At 53.5% G+C, this 18,698-nt stretch overlaps 1 protein-coding gene across 1 annotated transcript; it reads right to left on the bottom strand.

Moving 5' to 3' along the window:
* Positions 1-977: 977 nt before the first annotated feature.
* ALKBH5 (alkB homolog 5, RNA demethylase) lies at positions 978-18,298 on the bottom strand. The gene is made up of 5 exons (XM_014252734.2): positions 18,040-18,298; positions 17,063-17,879; positions 11,024-11,104; positions 6,655-6,810; positions 978-5,037 (listed from the first exon to the last, which is right to left on the bottom strand). The coding sequence occupies exons 2-5, from the start codon at positions 17,779-17,781 to the stop codon at positions 4,854-4,856; spliced, it is 1,140 nt and encodes a 379-aa protein (XP_014108209.2). The 5' UTR covers positions 17,782-17,879; positions 18,040-18,298; the 3' UTR covers positions 978-4,853.
* Between the last annotated feature and the right edge of the window lie 400 nt (positions 18,299-18,698).

Here is an 18,698-nt window from a genome sequence, read left to right as displayed (position 1 = left end):
CTCATCATGTGCCCCACAGCCATGGGGTGCATCAACATGGCGGCGCCCCGGCTACTAGGCCTGGAGCATCCTGCCGGCTCTCAGAATTAGCATTCGAGCCTCATTCCCGGCTGGCGACTCATTATTCCCGCCAGGGCTCCGGGAATGTTGTTCTCCACTCCCCCCACGGCATCATCCCAAGGTGGGACGGGGAGCAACCTGCCCGGCACCCAGTTTTGGGGTGAGTCAGCCCGGGCAGGGCATGGCTTCCCCTCCCTGCTGACTAACCCCGGCCCTGGGGAGATGCGGCTCTGGGGTGACGCGGGGTTTTGGGGTGGAAAACAGCCCGGAGGTGAGCGGGGAACGATGCTGCGGTGGTGGGCTGTGCGTTCATGGATGGAGGGGGCTGAAGGGCAGGCACAGCCCCGCACACTGAGGGTGGGGAGGCTGGCGGCACATGTGGGTCTGCTCTGAGAGGGAGAAAAGGAGGAAGAACTCAGAGGAAGAAGGAGAACAGAGGGGAGAAAGAAGGGGTAGTGAAAAGGGGAGGAGAGGCAGAGCAAGGGAATAAGAGATAAAGGTGTGAGGAAGAGAGGAAGAGGAGGGAGTAGAGATGGAGAGGAGGGTGAGGATAGGAGAGAGAAGGGAGAAGAACAGGAAAGAAGAGAGGAGGAAGAAGCGAGGCCACACACAAGACCAGCAACCTCACACCCATCCTACCGTCTCCCTCTTGCAGGAGTGAGGCACAAGGAGGATGAGGTGCTCAGCACGAAGTCGAAGCACAGGGTGCAGGCAGGAAGAAGAAGAGGAGGAGGAAGGCAGAGATCCCTGTCCCTGCTTTCTAGGACAGCACAGCCACCACATTTGGGCACCCTGTCCCTGGGGAGCCGGTGACTCCCTTTATTTAGAACCAGTTCCCTTCTCCCAACCACCTCGTTCCTGCCAGGGGGAATCGAGGCACATCCCAGCTCCCAGAACTACCAAACAGCCAGGCCCGGTGATGCTTTCTGCTTTTATTCAATTAATGCAGCAATCTATACAAGAAAAAAAAAAATAATAATGAAACCATGAAATTCCAAACCCTGACAGTGAAGAACCAAATTCTTCCTAAGAATCAACCGGAATTAAAAGATTCCCCCACATCAGACTGTACATAAAATAATCTCTGCCCCATTTACAGCGTTTCACACAGTACTTCTCGTATCTCAAACTTCAGAACTGTACAACTTTGTTACAAACCACGCTTTTTCCTAGGAAAAGCTTACAGGAAAAAAAATATTGCCACTTTATTTTTTATTTTTTTTAACTTCTTTTTGTAATTTTTATTTTTATTGGTAACAAAAAAAAATTAGAATCTTTTAAAAAACAAAAATTAAAGTCAGCCATAACTTCTAAGTATGGGCAGGGGAAGGAGCAGAGACATTTCTCAGCCGAATGTTTCTCCTCCTGTCAGAGAAAGGGAACACTTCTGGCAGGTATAAGACTTTGCTGCTGGTAAGGGTTTAGACCCCAGCCCCTCTGAGCCCTCCTCAAAGCCTGGCAGCTGTTTTGATCCATGGGCTTGGATAATTCCACCACTGACCCTTCTCGAGATGCATTAACAAACCCCAATTCCTCCTGCTCTTTGCAGAAAAGCAGGGATGAACCCCACCTTCCTCCCCCTTCCTTAGGAAAGCCAGTCCTCCTGGTCTGGGCACACGGATTGTCACACTGGATGTAGCTCCCGTTTGGGGCTGAGCACGGACACGCTGTGGGTGGATGGAGAGGTTGGACCACACACAACCACATCAGACACACGACAAAGCCAACGGGGTCAGGGCTGTGCATGAGCCCACCCCGAGGGGCAGATGGGAGAAGTTTTGCCTCCAAACTGGAGCTCACCCCACTCCCTGCTCCACACCAGCCCCATGCCACCGGCCTGACCTGAGGCCTGTGTGCAGCCCAACAGAGAAAATCAGGAATTCCTGATTTTGAATTCACAACTTGAAACAGTTCTGGTTGAAACTGTTCAACCAGACAGGTTACAAGAAGGATCCAAACCTTTGGATCTGTGTGATCGATTCTAGTTCCGAATCCAGGTTTCACTCTGATGTTGTTCAGTGCAAAAGAGTTAAAAAACCATGTTATCTACACATATACATCCGTGTCTATAGAAAATGCCTGTACAAGTGGGAAGATGGCCCTGCCTGCACGCTGGGGATTCCTCTCCTGAGGGATGCTGTGGGTTCTGCCCGCTTGCATCCTGCTCCCTCTCTCTCCAAGGTGTCAAGCCCCAACCAGTCAGGTTAAAAACCAAGAGCAGATCGTGGCTGGAGAGGAGCTCCTCCTGTCCCCCCAGCCACAGCTGCCAGCTCTGACCCACTGCAGGGATGGGAAGAGGGAAGGACGGGAAAGCTCCCGAGCAGGACACGCAGGAATACCAAAACAAGCTGGGAAAGGAAACTTGCACACGTACAGACTGCACAAGGACCAGGATGAGGTGATGGCTGGGACCATCTCAGAGCTAAGACCACCTCAGGATGCCCAGAGACACAGCCAGTGCCTCATCCCATGGAAGTCCTGCTCTGGGAAGCTGTGGAAAGGCTGGCTGCTCCAGCTTCATTCTGAGTTGACAGCAGGGTAGAGTATTCATATTGGAGAGGTAGGGATAAAATTGTGAGCCAGGAGAGCTGAGACCTCTGGCAGCGACCTCTGTCACCATCTGCACCCACAGCAGAGCCCAGCACCACAATGGGTAAGGGGGCATGGCCAGGATGGATCCAGAAAGACAAAGCCATCAGGAGGAGAAGGGATCCCTGCTCCCTGCATGCGGTTTTGCTATCACAGGAACGCCAAGCTTTCCAAAACAGGGGTTTGTAGCCAAGAGCTGGCCTGGATTTGCAGCAGAAAGCTGGGAAGGTGAGGAACAGCGCTTCAAATGCTACGTGTGGTCTGAAAACAGCATTTGCAAGGTTTCACAAGCAGTAGAAGCACAAACTTTTGGATCTCTGGACTGACAAGACGTGTTCCTTGAGAGGCTGTGCCTCAGCACGGAGCCAGTGGGGGCTCTCACCAGGGAAACCATTGGATAATCAGAGACAGACACTGGGGACCTCACCAACACCCCCACAGCCAGCACTGTGCTGAAGGTGATGGCAACATCCTCTGAGCTCATGTGACAAAATCCAGCCTGAGCAGAACCCCAACACCAGGTGAAAATCAGCAGGGAAGGGAAGGGACAGTGGGACCCAGATGTCAGCAAATGTCCTTGATCAGCACTGCAGGGAACAACGCCTGGGTGGTTGTTTTAGACCAGGAGCCCCTCAAGACAGCAGCAAACAGGTTTCAAAATATATTACATCTTTTTATTGCCAAGCGTGCAGACCATGAAGTGTGTGGGGGACACGACACTAAGAAAAACTACAATTGGAGGGAGGGCAAAGCAGTAAAAATTTAAAAATAAGACTACTCCTTACAACTGCCAACACTTGGGTTCAAAGAATCAACTGGAGGAAGTTTTCCTTAAAAGTACAGCACTAAATATGGCATCGGGCCCCAAACTTTGCAAACACCAAGGCTTTGGTCTGGGCTAACACAAACCAGGTGGGAGAAGAGGATGATGATGGCAGATGCTTTAACACAACTCCACAGGGCTGAACACCTGATTCTTCTCAGCATTTCCTGTAGCAACCAAGAAGCTCCCTACCCCAGGATCACAGGCAGGAATAAGTCAGGAGAAAGCAGGCAACTTCAGTGCTGGATGCACTGAACCGGGGCCAACATCAACCCCTGCAGCGTCCCTGCCCCCAGAGCCAGCCTCGGAGGGGACAGAGCTGCTCGGCTCCCCCAAGGCCTCAGCAGCTCCTGCTCCTGCTCTGTGAGAGTGCAGCCAGTCCCTCAGGATGGGACTGCTGGGAATGCTGCATTGACTCTCTCTCCACCTGGAAGGGGCAGTGGAGAAAGGCTCTTCTCGGGGGTCCCAAGGCACAAGCCCTCACAAGCACAGCGTCTCCTACTCCTCTTGGCTATCCCCAGCTCTGGGAAGCAGCACGTGCTCAGTGTGATCCCTCACCTGGCAGCCCTGAGATTCCAATATGGATCTCGAGACAATGCTGGGCCTCGTTTCCTTCCTCCTCAACCACAGCACGCCCCCAGTCAGACCAGCACTGAGAAACCAGAGCTCTAGTACATTCTTCTTGGAGAGGGCAGCGCAGGGACACAGGGCTGCGAGCCCATGCTGGCTTGGGAAAAGGGTCTGGTAAGGAAACCTTCGGCATTTAAAACACTAAAGTGCAACAAAAATGTCCTAAACCCTTTGAAATTGATCGCAGCAAGAGGGGTCTGCAAAGCTTCAAACTTCCAGTTACTGCAGGGCACCCTTAAAACAGACCCAAAAACCACCAGGTAAGAAGAGACCAAGGAGGCCTTTGGTGAAACAAGGAATATGAGCCCACCATGGAATTTTAGCTCCTGGGGTCAAACATCATATTTAGAACATCTGGAAAGGAAAAGTGTTAAAGCAAAAAAAACAAAACAAAAACCAAAAACAAAAGAAAAAAATACAATTCTTGAATGTTGCGCAATGAAACAGTTAAACTTTTTGGTGTTTTCAAAAGAAATCCCAACAGACAACCTGGCATAACTTTATCTGCTTCCTAAGGGAGAGATGCCCGCCTGACCCATGACTCAGGACACCATGTGCACTGGACATGTTCCATTCCTCACGTATGTCTCAGCATTCCTCCATTCATAAAAGCAAATCCTTCCTGTTTACTCTTCAGCCTGAAAGGAAAAACCAAAACTGAAGCTAGATGGAAGATAGCCAGAGGGAGGAGAAAGTTTTCACAGACTGGAGGCCAATCTCATCAGCTCCACGAGCCTGGGAAGTGCAATCCTCAGTGTCGCCTCATTTTAACTTTCCTGGCGGGGCTGCCGTCCTCCTCTTCCTCGTCACAGTCCTCCGTGTACTCGTAAGACCTTCGCCAATAGTTCTCAGAGCTGAAGTTGCTCCGTCTCCTATGTTTTGGTAAGAGGACAGAGCGCCTGTTCTCCTCCTTATCCATTTCTAGAATCCGTGGCCTGTGGAGAGGGAGAAAACAGGAGTGAGAGCACACCGTGACGGGATCCAGGCGCTCTCCTGGACGCTGTCTGCACCTTACTTGCCGTGATAGCTCCGCCTGTTTTCCCACTGCTTTCCCAGCACTGGCTACTGGGCAGAGCGGGAACACATCAGCAAGCTGCACCTCCCAAGGGGAGCTGAGAACTTGGCTATGATGGGCCAGTTCTTTCCCTTCCCAAGGCAAGCTTTGGCCTTTATCTTCACCAGGAACACTTCCAGTCACCTCTTTTTTTTTTTTACTTGTAGCTGGTGGCCCAAAGAAAAATCCCCTGGGCAGAAGGGTCTGTCTCTACTGCAGCAGAATTTAGAGCACAGAGCTGAGCTCCTTATGGTGCAGGATCAAACCTCAGCTCCAAAATCCTTTGTCCTCTCAAACATTAGCATGGTGCAATTGTTATTTCTGCAGAGCTGCCTCTGAATACTTTCTAGCAGGACTGGGCTGGTGGGCTGCACACACCATTTACTTTATCCGAGTGGCTCCTGAGAGATCCCACTATGATATCCATGAGAATTACCTGTTATACCGGAGTCTCTGAGGCCAGAGAAAGAGAAAAACATGTTTTTCACACCCATCTGCTGCAGAGGCCTATGCAAGCCATCCCCCACAGCCTGATAAGGTCACATCAGGCTGAAGAACAGCTCTGACGGATGTGCACATTTGTCCTGCATGATCGCTCCTCTAATTGGACACCGGCCCTCTGCGAGCTCCCAGGGAAGCTGCATCTGCAGCCCAGCTTCAGGTCTTCATCCATCCTCCCAGCCTGCATCCACGTGAATGAACACTGCTCACAAACAAACCATCCCCGCCCTCCTCCCTCCAGGACAGGTTCAAACAGGGCTGGGACCGCATGGCAGCCAAGCCCTGCGACCAAGTCAACTTTTGGGTTGTGCCCATTGTGCAGAGAATGCCATCTGCATCCTCAGGAAGCTTTGGGATTGGAATATGCAGGACAGCTGGCACACTGGCTATCCCTCACAGCCATGAGAGTGCTCACACCAAGGTGTTTAAGGGAAGCCTTGCTGCAGAGCTCAAGCTTGTCTGAAACCTCAGCAAGCAGCTTCCCTGAAGGTCACGCTTATACATCCACAGAGTCTGGTTTCTCACACAAAAATACAAACACAGAGCTCTGGAATCAAAACAGACCTGAGAAACTTCCCAAATCCTTAACCTTTCCCAGCCAGCAAACCCTCACATTCCCCCCCCAGGACTGCTTTCATAATATAGTTTAACGCAGCTGCACAGGTTGCTTGGCAATAGAGGTCAAAAATGATTAGCTGCAGGGAAACTATTGTTCTGAACGACTGCATTATCAAAAGCCAGCCAAATCTATTGCTTCTTCATTATGCCACTCACAGGATAAACAATGTAAGCTGCTTACAGCCAGAGCTCAGCCTCCACAAGTCTGGGAGGAACACATAAAGAGCTCATTCTGATAAAACAGATCTGGGCATTGCAGAAAGCACCTGGCAGGTGCAAATCAGAATGGTTTTAAATATGTTCTGAGGCCAGGAACCTCAGCTATGCAGTGATCCAGAGATACCATCCCAAACATTGCTCTTAGGAGAGATGATCCTACCTGTGGGCAGCATCAGGATCTGCCTTGCGATGGGACCGCTTTGGTTTCAGGATCTGGTCCCGGTTGTTTCCCGACAGGCGGTCAGAGTTATAACCTGGTGGCAACACAGAGCTACTCAGGGATTTTGTTTCCAATCGAGGCGCATCTAGTCTTGTTCTGCAAATATTTAAAGAGAAAGAGAATTTGCAAGGGGTTTCTACAGAATCACCAGTGTTGCAGCAGAATTCCCCACCCCAACCACACAGCCCGGGAGGAGGGGCAGGAATACCACCCTCAACAGCACAACAAACTGCAGCTTTGTGGTACTAAAAGCTTCAGAGAATCACAGAATGGTTTAAGTTGGAAGGGACCATAAACATCATCTCATTTCCAAACCCCTGCCACAGGCAGGAACACCTTCCCCTAGACCAGACTGCTCCAAGCCCTGTCCATCCTGGCCTTGGACACTTTCAAGGATGGGGCAGCCACAGCTTCTCTGGGCAACCTGTGCCAGGGCCTCAGCACCTTGACAGGAAAGGATTTTTTTTCCTTATACCTAATTTAAACATACTCTCTGTCAGTTTGAAACCATTCCCCTTTATCCTGCCTTGGCTTGGGGACACACAGTCATGGGATGAATGCAAGAAGTGCTGCAACCCAAGCTCTGGGACAAGAAGCTGAGCTGCTGGAGCAGCTGTGAAATCCCATGAAATCACCTGGCAATAACTCACAGCTCCAGTTAAGCCACCTGGGTGGGAGATGCCCTACAAAAGTATCATCACCTGCAACAGTAATAACTGCCTCCACCTGGAAACTCCCTCCTGCCCACAGATCTCCAGGGGTCAGGTGTTCCTCAGCCTGACTAAGAGGTGCAAAGAGTTGAAGTACAAGTCAGGAGAAGGTGTAGCAAACAGAAGCTGCACCGCATCCCTTCCAGCAGCTCTGCTGAAGAGCGAGCACAGCTTATCCCAAAGGAGAACTGTCACAGGATTGTAGCCATACACAGCTGGAGGAGGGGGAGAACCACTACTTGTTCTCCAGTGCTGAACTTTAGCTCCTGAGGGAGGTTTCCACAGGAGAATCCCAATCTAAACTTCCATTAGGAAGCACATCCAGCTGCCAAGCTTCTCTCTGCCATCAGGGAGAGCCTCTTCAGCTAATCAGGGCGATGCCAGTCTGGCACAGGCAGAGCTGGGCATGGCAGCCTGAGTTTGCCCAGCATGCCAGAAACAAGGAACACTTCCGAAGGCAGCTGCCAGGATGGAGTTTGTGCTAGTCCACGCTGTCATCCTGAGTTGTTCTCAGCTCTAGGGCTGGACCCAGTCCAGCCTGAACACCAAAGGCCTTGCAGATCCTGCCTGTGAAAAGTCAGGTGGTTTAAACAACTCTCAAATACAACAGCAACTGCAGGGCTGCAATTCAAACAAACCAACCCCCAATACACTGCAAGGGCAAGGGAACACCAGCCATGCTCCCTCTGGCCAGGTACAAGGAGAGCTGACACAAAAATAGAGAACAATGAATCTACCTGACTTAAATAGAGAAACTCTATTTATGAGAGTGAAAGCAGAATGGCAACAAAAGCCTCAAAAATTGCTTTCAATGGGTTCAATAGGTCTCATTTCTATGCCCACCTCCCACATTACCTCTCCCAGCATTTCATAAACTGAGAGCACCATTCCTCCCCTCCTCAGGCTCAAAGCAGTTCCAAACCCCGCTGGCTCCCGGCAGCCCTGTGATCCAACACACAGCAAACACTGAGTACTGAAGCGTTTATGACCTGCTTGGTAAGCACACTGCTCTGGAGAGTCCTGCAAAACCCCGCCGCTCCTCCAGCTCCCACAGCTTTGTTCTCCCGCTGCCGTCAGCGAAAACACGCTCGGAGCAGAGGCAAGAGCAGAGCCAGACTGAAATGTCTGGGACCCAGCAGGCTCTGGCAGAATTCAGAGCCGAATATCCCAGCTCCAACTGGGATGATCCAATCGATCTGATCAGGAAAGCTCAGGGCTGATCCTCACCACGAAAAAGAGGAAGAGGAGTTTCACGAGGCTGTTGGCTGCTCCCGAGCCTCTCGTGCTTGCAGGCCACCAGAGGAAGTAGCTGTTTTCCTGGTTGCATAACACCCTGTTCCAGGCAAAGTCGTATGATCCCGGGGATTGGGAATGGCGTTTGTGCAGCCATCCACGGCCCCGGCACAGGCAAAGGGCACGGCGGCCCACGAGGTGGCCGCCCTGGCCGGGGATAAGCAGCAATTAATAAGCTCTACTTGGCAGCAATCACAGCACAGCCTTTGGCAAACATTGCCATGGATTCACCAGGGCTACGCAGAAATAATTACCAGGGGGTTTATGCTTTGCTCAAGGGAAAAATCCTGGTGTGGTTTTATCTGGCCTGTCTGTAGGGTCAGCCCCTCACTGTCTGATGGGCAGAGACATTTCTGCTCTGACATGAAGCAAATCAGGCCCCAAAAATCAGGGTGGATGAGCAAACAAAGCCAGCAAAGCTACAGGCTCTGTCCCTTCAGCAGGAATGCACCAGGTCAGCTGGTACAACCAGGGACACCTCACTGCTCCTCCCAGGACTTAAAGGGGGCTTATAAAAAACACAGACAACAACTTTTTATGTGGGGAGATAGTCATAAGACAAGAGGGAAGAGTTTTAGACTAAAAGAGGGAAGATTTAGATTAGATATTAGAAAGAAATCCTTTACTCAGAGAGCAGTGAGGCACTGGCACAGGTTGCCCAGAGAAGCACAGGTTGGACATGGCCCCGAGCAACCTGGTCTAGTGGAAGGTGTCCTTGCCCATGGCAAGGGTTGGAACAAGGTGAGGTTTAAGGTCCCTTCTTGCCCAGATGCACTTTGAGGGCAGCCAGGCTTGACTGAAACAATCCAATACCCTCAGCTTAGCAAGGCTGGAGAAAGCAAGAGGCAGAGCCAGTTTAAACAGATGTGTTCGATATCTGCACCAGTTTGGGCACCTTTAGCTCATTTATCTGAGCCTGTCTGTTCCAGGGAACTGCTTCACAACCTAGGACAGGCAGCCTCTCTTTCCCAAACTTCAACCAAAGCAGCTACAACACTTGGAGATGCCTCCTTGTCAGCACTTGTGCTGCTTTTCCCTGGCTGTTTCAACACCATGAACATGACAGATATAAGTTCTTATCACAGCCTCTCTCTCCAAACCTCACGTGGCCATACCCAGCTGTGGGGTGGTTTGGCTACAGCCTGCCTTTCATCCCACTCTATCTCCTGCCACATCTCATCCTGCCTCCCTGGGTCTGGGCTGATTCTGCCTGCCTAATGCCTCAGGGCTGCTGTTTTTCCTGCCTTCATTCCATGGGTTTCTCTAACCAGATGTCCAACTCCACTCCGCTGGCTTTGTGCCATGTCCTCATAATGTTGCCAGACTTGTTTTGAAACCAACTAAGCCACCCAAAAGCTCATCCAGTCTGAATCCAGACCGCTTGCCTGCGAGCCTTATGTCAGCCTGGGCCACAACCATAGCCCTGCCACCAATGCCCACGTTTTTGGCTGGGTTTACAGGACTCAAAGTTGTGTATTTTCATTTACAAAGATGCTTCTTGACAGTAGAATTACTGCTAACACCTTCCAAGGCACAGTCTGCAGGGGTCAATGTGTGGCAGTCACAGTTTTTGGTCTCCTAGTAGAAGGAAATGAGGAGAGAGGGCATTTCTAGGCAGAAAATAAGGTTTTACTGAGGGACTTTGGGGAGGGGTTAGTTTACTTTTTCTCCATTTTCTTAATAGCTTCAGGAACAAACATTGATTGATGAAATGCCATCAAGAGTGCTCTTCTAGAACAGGAAGCCCCTTTCTAAATCAGCTTATGGAGCCTGGCTCCCCAACAGAGACTCAAAGGACAAGCTTTGTAATGAGCTCTGAACTTTCTACGTGTTTCCCTCCAAAGCCTGTCTTCCTCTCTCCCCAGGAAACAAAACCCATATACCAAGAAAACTTTCTCTCCTTCATAGGACATTCTTCATCTCAAGCATCAGCTTCAGAAGACTGTCCAGGTAACTCTCCCATGACCAGACACCTGAACACACAGCCCAAAACCAGAGTTTGATATCCCAGGTGTTTGGAGCTGGGCAGCCAAGGAAAGCCAGTTTGGGCCCCAGCATGGCTTGAAACCCCAGATATTACAATGAAGTGCTGCTGCACAAAGCCAAGAAGGGATTAACCCTGCAGGAACAGGTTCCAGCCACTTCCACCGCCAGGTACAGCACGACACGAGCGAGCGTCAGAGCGACACCTAATCAAGGTGTAAGATCAAGCCAGCAAATTAACAACCAAGGCAGTTTTCAAGTGTTTAAGCATCATGACACCACATCCATGTTTATCTTGCCGTCTGGAGGGCTTCAACACTTACTTTCGGAGGATGATGACAGCTCTCCTCTCCTTGATGTCCTGTGGTCGAATGCAGTGTGTGATTTCGTCGGCCGCATACCCACTGACAACAGAAACAAAAAGCCACCGTCAGGGAGATGCCAGGCAGAAGGAGAAAGTGGTTTCCAGCCTCAACAATTCCGTTTTGCCTGTACTTCCTAACTTCCACCAGGAATTCCTCCTCCAGACACCACCCCCCAGGCACACAGGAGCTAGACTTACAGGAAGGAACAAACATCGGGAAAGAATGAGGACAGTCAGGGGGTTTTGGGGGGGTTTATGACTCAATTTTTCAGCATACCCCAGAGGAAACTGCCACCTGCTCCAGCACTGTAAAATAAAACATGTAGAAATGTAGAACTGTAGATTCAGACCATTAATTTATGAAGAAAATATAAAGCAACAGGGGAAAGAAAATGAGCACATTCCTCCAAAGCATCATTTCAAACATGCCTGTGAGGAAAACCATCTCTCACAGCTCAGATGTGCAGCACACCCAGGCCTAAACATTTAACAGATCAAGGAGGTTTCTTAGCCACAAAGGGGTGCAGCTGTGGTAAGAGCTGAGCCTCTCACCCCCTTTCCCTGAGCACAGGCACCTCATCACCCTCCCCATCACATGGCATATCCTCAGCCACCACAAGATCATCACCAGCCCATAGCCAGTACTGATGGGGTAACCTACAAACTGAGACCTGCAAACCAAGCTGCACTCCTCTAAAACCTCCCTGTAACAGGGTGAAACAACTCCCTGGGCTGAGGAAAAGCCCAGGCTCAAGCAGTAGCTGATGTCAGCAGGAGTGTTTCACCATGTGACATGACTCCAGATACTCCATATTTTCAGCAGGCTGGAGAAAATCCACGGCCAAGGACAGCCAAGGCTTCTCCACAACACACTGGAGCATTTCCTCATGGCTGCTTCTGTTTTCAGCTGGACTCCTGCAGCCAGCACAGCAGGTGAAATCACGGTGGGTCTGTGGAGAGCGGCCACCACACCTGCTCTGACACACAAACCTTGCTGGGAGCACATCCCCATCACTCCAAGGGTGAGAGCCAGCAGATCCCAGCGGTGGGGCCTGCCCTCTACCTGCCGTTTGGAGAGTGTCAGCTCACTGACAGCCTTCTGCAGTCCAGGATGGGGAAAAGAGAAGCTAAACAACTTCAGAGCTTCCTGAAACACCCAACGAGGGCAGGAACACCTTGGAAGGCACTTGGGTGAAGGCTGCTCAAGCCTGCACACCCAGCCTGAAGCAGAAATCACCAGGCCCGGTGTCCCCACGAGGCTTTTCCGTGTCACTGCTGGCACGCCAGGGTCAGGGGCTGGCAGGTTATTCAGGACACCCTGAGCAGAGAACAGAGCTCACACGCAATTCTTCCCTGGGGACAGGACCGGGTTTCCTTGATGTGGTTAGATAACCCACCCACTCACCCAGAAACACCTCCTCACACACAGATTTACTGCTCTGTGAGGAGAGCTGAAAGTCTAAGACCTGACCAGTTAAAGCAGGGGTGGTGTCCATCCCCACCGTGCTCCAGGTGTTGCAGAACACGGCAGCGTTATGCCAAGGGGCCTGTGATGATGCTCTATTATGTTCCTGGAATCTCTGCGTCAAGCTCCAGTGAATTCATGAATATCACCCACGTTAACATTCAACTCAGCATCCTCAGCAGCACCCTCAACACCAGGGAAAGGTCTGCTCCCAGACCCAAAATCTCCATCATGCTATCAGCCTGGACACTCTTTGCACTCCTTCCCCAGGCAAGAACACCCTTTCCAGATCACTTCCAGAGTGGCACCAGCAAGTTTGTGCTCCCAGATGCACACAGCATCACACAGCAGCCCCACCACCCTGGTCTGAGGCCCTGAAGGGGGACACACCAGTCTGCCCCAGTGCCAAACTGGTGTGGGTAAACTCTGTTTGCACTGTATCATATACAGTGATAGCGTGCCTCTGCACAGGCACAGAAATGGAAGAAAAGGATTATTTGGTTGTGTCATACTTGTGCTGCCTTGTGCCAGCATGAACTTCTCACCCACTACCCAGCCTTACACATGCCCTGAGGGTGGGTGAAGGGGCAGACCCCCAAGAAAAACACCCATAATGAGACCAAGGATCTACACATAGATTGCTTACCCAGAGAACAAACCCAAAGTAACTTGGAAAGGAAAATCATGAATTCCTGGCCATGAGAACACCTGAGTGTGGCATCTCCATCCCAGAGTGTTTTCCAGAAGAACATGGGGAAGTGCCGACGTTTTCCATACACTACACCAAAAACCAAGCCCCAAGCCCAACCTAACCTGTCAAACCTTACAGCCCCAACTCTTCCCTGAGTCTCTTTTTCCATCCAGAAGAGCTGCTGCTGAGCCAGAATTGATTCACAGAGAGATAAAAGTGGATATTTTTGTGGAAACGTCACCAGAAAAGGAAGCCTTCAAGTTCTAGAGACTCTAACAAGAAAAGCTTGAACAAATCTCTGCCTCATCACCACTGGCACACATGGAACTTCCTCTGCACCAACAGCCTGTTCTGAGAGATCAGGCTATTTTGGAGCAGACAGCTGCAGAGAGATTCCTCCAGCTGGGAAGGAAGGAGGTTCATCCTCCAGCGACTCCAACCTGCTCTGATTATGCCTCCATCAGGCACGCCTCAAGACAACAGGAGGGACACACATCACAGCGTTCCCCTGCCATCACAAACAGCCAGGAGATGACCTGGAGCACTCTCCAGCTGCGGGAGGGAAGCCCGTATGGCACGAGCTCCCAAAACTTGGGAAGTGTTACCTGTGCCTTTCCTTCCTCCCACTGCAGCTGCACTCTTTCCAACACTCAGACAACATACCTGGCAGTTTCAGTGCTGAGATTTGCTTCCTGTGACAGCACCTGCAGGGCAGGGATCCACCTGGAACCCCCCACCCCAGCTGGCTCCACACACCCCCTGCTCCCTCCCTTTTTCCCAGCCCAAGCATTCTCAAAGCACAAGTTCCCCCAGTGAAAAGGCAAATTCCTCCATCTCCCCACCACTGCTTCTATTGATTGAAGCTCACCAAATTACTGTTAAAATAAGAAAAATATTTTAACCCCTCCCTAAGGAGCTGATGGGTCACAGGACTGGGATCCAGCAGCACACACCGAGCTGATGCTTCCTCCTGGCCTGGCTGCCACTGAGACAAACCTGCAGGAGCACCTGCTTCCCAGGGCTGTGGGAGAAGAGGGGACTGGAGGAGGTCATCTTCTAGATCTCAAAACCTACAAGAGCAAATCTTCCCTGCAGATGTGAAAGGAGAGGAGAAAGGGCCTTGCTGGAAGAGGGAAGGGCTCATTAGAAGGACATGGGGTGCCTCAGCCTTTACCTTCTGGCAGAGGGGCACAGCCCAGCCACGTGAATCTTGTTCCACCTCACCTGTCATTTGAGGGCTGAACACTTTCTAAGGAGTCTGGAGCTCGTTCAGTGTTGGCAAACACCACATCCTGCTTCAGGGCAGGCAAACAAAGCCGAGGGACAGGAATGGGGAAAGCCACTCTGCAAAATCCCTCCAGGATCAGCAGCTATGAAATCAGGAGCAGGAACAGGACGGGGGCAATCTGGGGCCAGCCTGAGAGTGTTGTGGGGTCAAAGACAGGGATCTGACAGCTTCCTTTAGATCCTCATGACTTCCACACATGCCCTGAACAGACACGGCTTCCCCGGCAAGGCTGCACGCCAGGAGCAGCCACTGACCCAGCAGGATTTGAATCCCAGACATTACAGGCATGCCACCTCTATCTGTGCCTGTTCCCCATCTCCAGGGCAACTGCCTCCAGCAGCTGTTTATCCACAGGAGAAAATGCCAAGTTTGGGGAGCTGACTTAGTCATGACCAAGGGCTGGATTTGGTGACACACCCCTGAGCAAGGTCTGCACCTCTCCTGATTGCTGGGGTTAAGATGGGAGACAAGATCTGCTTTGAGGCAAGGAATTGATTCCAGCCAGGATCCTATCAACACAGAACAGTCACTTCGGCAGAATCTCCCTCAAATGAGTGTAAAGTACCTGCTAACTGCTGTACCAAAATTGAAATAATCCCTGTTTTAAAGTCTATTACTTGCTGGAAGTCAGAACATCTGACCGTGATCAAGCTGCAGTGGGTGAGTTGGAAAGCAGCCCTAGAATTTGGTGGGAAAATATATTTAAGATATCTTTATTTGGTTTGTAGGATTGCTTCAGCCACATTAACAAACTGATTACAGTACTTCAGTGACACTGGCCAACAACCCAAACACCCCTGGGAGACACCTCACTCCAGTTCCAGGAGCCCTAAGCCAGCAGCCTCTTCCCAGCAGTTTTGAAGGAAGAGCAAGGATCTGGAATAAGAAAACCTCATTCTTTGGTCCTGGAGCAGAGAAAGCATCTCTCCTTCCTCCCGCCATCCTCCACTGCAGATCCTCCTCCAGAGTTTTTCAAGAGGCTTTGACTGCAAGACTTGAGGCTGACCCTGCATTAGCAGCTCTGCCAGAATGTTTCCAAGCAGGATAAAAACTCTCAATGTCTTTAAAAGAGGCCTCTGGCTGTAAAAGGAAGAACAACTATTTATCCAGGCCTGACAAGGAAAGACAGCAGAAGGGTTTGCATCACCAGCAGGAAAATTAGGGTAGAAAGTTTCCCTCCTGCTATCTCGGAGAAGTCAGGGAGCAGAGCAGCTGCCTCACACCCGGCAGTCTCCATCCCTGGGGACGGAGCTTGCTCTGCAGTAAAAAGATACAGGGCAGGATGGGTCCCCTTGGGTCCCATTTCACAAAATCACCCTGACCTCTGCCCCCCGAGCCCTGTCAAACCACCAGAGAATGAGAAAATGTCCTCAGCGGCGTTCCCGGCTCCCTCTGCAGCCTCCCTCATCCCTGGCTAATCCACACAAGTTACCTAACACCGGGGTACGGCGAGGATTAGTTAATGTTTGTGCAGCTTTTCCGAGATAAAAGCTACGCGAGATCTCAGCATTTATTATTGATGCACCAGTCAAGGAGGCCGTGTGTTTGTGGGGGGGAAAAATTCCTTCCCGAACCCTGCGGCGATCAATTTACAAGCCAAAGCAAGGGATTGTGTTACGGCCTGGGAGCCCAGAAAACCGGCCTGGACCTTCACCAGTCCAAAAAAATAACCCCCAGAAGGAGGATACAGCTGGTAGCACTGCTGGCAGCGTCCCGGTGATCCCTGCTCCTGGCAGGGAGCACTCTGACCTTCAGGGACACGAGGGACTGGCAGCCCCGGTGCCAGGATTGGAGCTGCCCTCCCCAGGAGCTGGACACCAGCGGGATCCCTGTGCTCCAGCCCTTCCTGTCCCCTCACCTGTCCGCTCCCCCTCCCAGCCCGGACCGGGAGGCAGCGGGATTAGGAAGCAGGCGTTTCCCGGTGCCAATCCCAGCTTTACCGCCGACCGACTGCGTGACCTTGGGCAGGTCACTCCACCTTCCAGGGCTCTTCCTCGACACACACGATGTCCTTTCCTGTGCCCGTGACCCGCTGCACTTCCAAGTGACAATCACGCGGGGCTCTGGGCTCCCTCTCGTCACCGGGCAGGGCAGGGCTCAGCATTCCCAGTTTACACACTGGGAACAGGAGGCCATTCACACCTCCTCTCCACCACTAAGGTCAGGTCAGAGAAGCACCGGACGAGCTAAGAATAGACCCAGGAGCCCCGTCCCTACCAGCTGCTCCGCTCTGACCACTCTTGGGCAAAGGATCCATTTTGTGCCTCAACGTGTTATTTTAACCATTTACGGGAGCTCAGTGGTTAGCAGAGCTCCGCGAGCGGCCACGCTCCCACCAGCATCTGCCTCAAGCCCCGTGGAGAGGGCACCCACCCAAATCCTCACCCACCAGGTCGGCAGGACCCCCCCAAATGGCCGCTTCACCCCTTCCACCAGAGCGAACCCCTGAGCTCCTCCAGGCGAGGCAGACGGAGCCCGAGGTGCGCCTCGTGATCCGCGTTACACAACCGGGCCCCGGCTCCTGAGCGGAGCCTCGGCAACGCGGGCGAGTTACCTGAGCACCGTGACGCTCCCCCTCTTCACGGGCAGGAACAGAACGGGCTCCGACACCCTGATGGGTTTGAACTGGAATTTACACCCGAAGCAGAGCGCCGAGTCGCTGAAGAAGGACACGGAGACGATGGGCCTCTCAAAGATATGGATGGGGTCCACGTGGGAGACAATGCAGCCCCCCGGCTGGTAGTCGTTGATGACGGCACTGTTCACAAAGCCCTCGGGGATCACCCGGTGCTCCACCAGCTTCCTGATCACCAGGTCGTGCACCCACTCGGGGATGGCGTCCACCTCCCCCCGCGGGTACAGCCGCTCCTGGCCGGGGCCTCGCCGCTGCAGCTGCGACCCGTAGGTGTAGCCTTCCCCGAAAAAATACTTGTTCCGCAGCGGAGCCCGATCCACCGTGTGCTCCTTGTAGAGCCCCTTCTCCGCCCGGGACACCACGTCCTCGATGCGCGCCTCGATCTTGGCGCACTCCTCGGCGCTGAAGAGGCGAAGCTGGCGGATGCCGCTTTTGACTTTCCGAGCTTCCTCCTCCTCCTTCTGCTCCTCGTAGTCGCTGGGCTCGGAGCCGGAGTCCTCCTGGTGCCGCCGCTTGCGGTCGTACGGAGGTTCGGGGGGCTCCCTAGGGGGGCCGCCGCCGCCGCCTTTGTGGCCGTCCCGGTAGGGCATCATGGACTTGAGCTTCTCCCGCAGGTCCGTGTAGCCGCTGCCGGCCATGGCGCGTCCGCAGCCCCCGCCTCTATCGATCCCGGCGCTGCAGGCGGCGGCGGGCGGCGGCGGGGGACGCGCAGCTGCTGCTCATGGCACCCGCCGCCCTACCGGGAGAGAGAGAGCCCCGCAGGACGGGGAGGTGAGGACGGGATCCCGGTACCGCGTCAGACCCTCTCCCACCCCCCCTCCACCGGAGACAGGACCTCCCGCCCTCTCCCTCCCTCCCTCCCGGGGCACGGGCGGCCCGGCGGACGCCACACTCACGGCTCGGCCCGGGGCGGGCGCGGACAACGCTGCCGGTGCTCACGCGGCGGCAGGGCCTGGCACATTCCCAGCGGCGGCCCCGGACGCCCTGCCCGTTCCCACCGCCGCGGCTCTGCCCATGGCGGGGGGCAACCGGAGGAGGTGTGGGGGGTCCCGTGCCGTGCCGGGGGACAGCGGCGGGCGGGGGTCTGGCGCGGCCCTTCCCGCTACGTCACCAGGAGCCGGCCCGACATCCCGGATCGCCCGCGGGGCCGCCCCGCGCCCCGCCCCGCCGCGCACGCGCCGCCACCGCCCCCGGCCCCGCCCCTCTCGCGCACGTACGGACAGAGCGCGCGGCCCGGCCCCGCCCCCCACGCGCACCCACCGGCGCCGTTAACCGGGAGCGGCGGCCCCGCCCCGCCCCGCCCCGCGCGGCACTGATTGGCCGGGGGGCGGCGGCTGATTGGGCGGTTGGAGCGCGCACGCGCGGAGGCGGCGGCAGAGGAGGGAAGCGCGCGGAGGCGGGTGCGCGGCGCCGGCGCCCCTTGGCGGACGAGACGAGCGCGACAGGTGGGCGGGACTGACTGAGAGGGGGCGCACGGGGAAACTGAGGCAGGGGCGGGATAGAGGGGAAACTGAGGCACCGGCATGGGGAAACAGACACGGAGATCGGTGGGGGA

The sequence above is a fragment of the Pseudopodoces humilis genome, chromosome 18 (genome assembly GCF_049639895.1).
Source record: "Pseudopodoces humilis isolate 2021_Gansu_Grassland_sample_001 chromosome 18, ASM4963989v1, whole genome shotgun sequence".
In the NCBI taxonomy this organism is placed as follows: Eukaryota; Metazoa; Chordata; class Aves; order Passeriformes; family Paridae; genus Pseudopodoces; species Pseudopodoces humilis.
The sequence above is the reverse complement of the archived record's forward strand: the minus strand, read 5'-3'. Positions and strand labels throughout refer to the sequence as shown.

Excerpts from the sequence above, each read along its gene's own strand:
- ALKBH5 (XM_014252734.2), bottom strand. The coding sequence starts at position 17,781 with ATGGCCGGCAGCGGCTACACGGACCTGCGGGAGAAGCTCAAGTCCATG. Across the intron at positions 11,105-17,062 it reads GGGAGCGTCACGGTGCTCAG|TGGGTATGCGGCCGACGAAA; the intron begins GTAACTCGCCCG and ends TTCTGTTGTCAG. Across the intron at positions 6,811-11,023 it reads GCTGTCATCATCCTCCGAAA|AACAAGACTAGATGCGCCTC; the intron begins GTAAGTGTTGAA and ends AAATATTTGCAG.